The sequence below is a fragment of the Helobdella robusta genome, assembly GCF_000326865.2.
Source record: "Helobdella robusta unplaced genomic scaffold HELROscaffold_1328, whole genome shotgun sequence".
Lineage (NCBI taxonomy): Eukaryota > Metazoa > Annelida > Clitellata > Rhynchobdellida > Glossiphoniidae > Helobdella > Helobdella robusta.
The window spans coordinates 2,707-4,385 of NW_008703740.1; the positions used below are offsets into that span (position 1 = coordinate 2,707).

The 1,679-nt window shown below is 31.3% G+C and overlaps 1 protein-coding gene across 1 annotated transcript in view; it reads right to left on the reverse strand.

Annotated features, from left to right (window-relative positions):
- The window catches only part of HELRODRAFT_184587 (hypothetical protein), a gene marked incomplete at both ends in the record, with an annotated part of 3,535 nt that extends 2,005 nt beyond the window's left edge, over positions 1-1,530 (reverse strand). Inside the window, 2 exons of the mRNA XM_009014467.1 lie at positions 951-1,120; positions 1,515-1,530. Of these exons, the coding sequence (XP_009012715.1) occupies positions 951-1,120; positions 1,515-1,530 (186 nt within the window). The remainder of the gene's footprint in view (positions 1-950; positions 1,121-1,514) is intronic.
- Between the last annotated feature and the right edge of the window lie 149 nt (positions 1,531-1,679).

The following is a 1,679-nucleotide window of genomic DNA, read 5'->3' on the forward strand; positions in this document are numbered from 1 at the left end:
TCAATACCGCGACACCGTTCTATCCCAGTCACCTAAGACGTCAACAGTAAACAAGTTTTTGTCTACCCCAAATATGAATTCAGCAAACCCACACTGGAACCAACCGCTGTTAATCACCCGTTTTTATCTTCACGCCGCCGTTTTCAAATAATTAGCTCATTAACATCATTATTCGAAACTTGAAATTTAAAAAAAATTTATGAACCTAATTATTTCATTTTGTTTTTATATATTGTTATATTTATATCCTATCAAAGATTCAATTTAATTATTTCCAAAAATTCGACAACACACAAATAAGTTTAACTTTCCATAATTTTAATCATTATATCATCAATCTGACAAACTTTTTTTTCACAGTTACTTATAACAGTAGTTACACGTCACCAACCAAACTTTTAAATCTATGATACTACGATATGCAAAAATTTTAGTTTATCCGTAACTATTTTGTTTAATGTTTAATTACTTTATTTCAATTGTTTATAATATGTTGATTTTACAAAGGTTTATCACACATGCTGACATTTATTTTAGGCCACATTTATAAATAACTTTTAATTGGTTTTAATGGTTTAATATTTTTTATAATTCAATTCAATAATTAAATTAAATAATTAATTCATGTCAGCCAAATCATGGACTTAAATAAATATGAGTCTGATAAATTAATTACGTCTTGTTGAACTTTTATTTAAAAAGCAAATAACTACAAATTGGGGTATTATTTTTAATCGAACATGTCTTTCTGAAAATCTTGCACCAAATTATATATATGTATATATAGAGCGAGAGAGTGTTTATATATCGCTTTTTGAATGAAGTCTTTCAAAAGCGCCCCCAGTTTATCTTACTATCGTGGAGTTGGTTGGAACACCTCATGGAGTTATGATTCAACATCGTTTCTTTTGAATGACACTCTGGTCTTACTCAGCTGTCGACCCACAGACCTCCGTTGCCTGCCAGGTACTCCGTGCATCGACGCAGAGGCTGAAGTGGACTGGAATGGTGCTGCCGTCAGTTACAATTTGTTGTGATGTCTTCGGCTTGCTTTGCAACTTTTTTTTTAGTGCTATGATAAAGTGATAAACTGTGTTATTGTAGTTGTTGTTGTTGTTGCCTTGTTTTTTTGTTGGTGGTAGTGATGATGATGATGATGCTGTTGATATCGTCAGTTGTGTCTCTTTGTTGAAGAATAATTTTGTATTAAGAATGGGGATGGCTCGTTCATCTTATTATCTGGATCTTCCTACTGTTCTACACACACCCAGACACGCAAACGATGAAAAGATTTTACTAAAAAATTTGAAGGTAGATAGAATTGAACTTATGATTAAGCAAAGTGAGTTGTGGTTACGATAGGAACCGAGTAAAATGGATTATCAAATTAAAACTATGAAAGAAATTTATTATAGATTGGAAGGAACTTCTCAGCTGTTTTCCCTTACAGCACCTCGGGTGATTTATGATATATTAAAATTCCTCTCATACTTTCCTCTTTCGATGTTAACAACCTCCTTCTTTTAACATCTTCAGTTTTTTGTTTTTCTGAAAATTATTTTCTCTTCTGTTAATTTTTTTGAATTTTTTTGAATTCTTTTAAAATGTCTTCAGTAGTTTCGGGTGACTGCCATTTAAATGTTTTCATTAGTTTGGCTTATTGAATTTTTATGTATGCT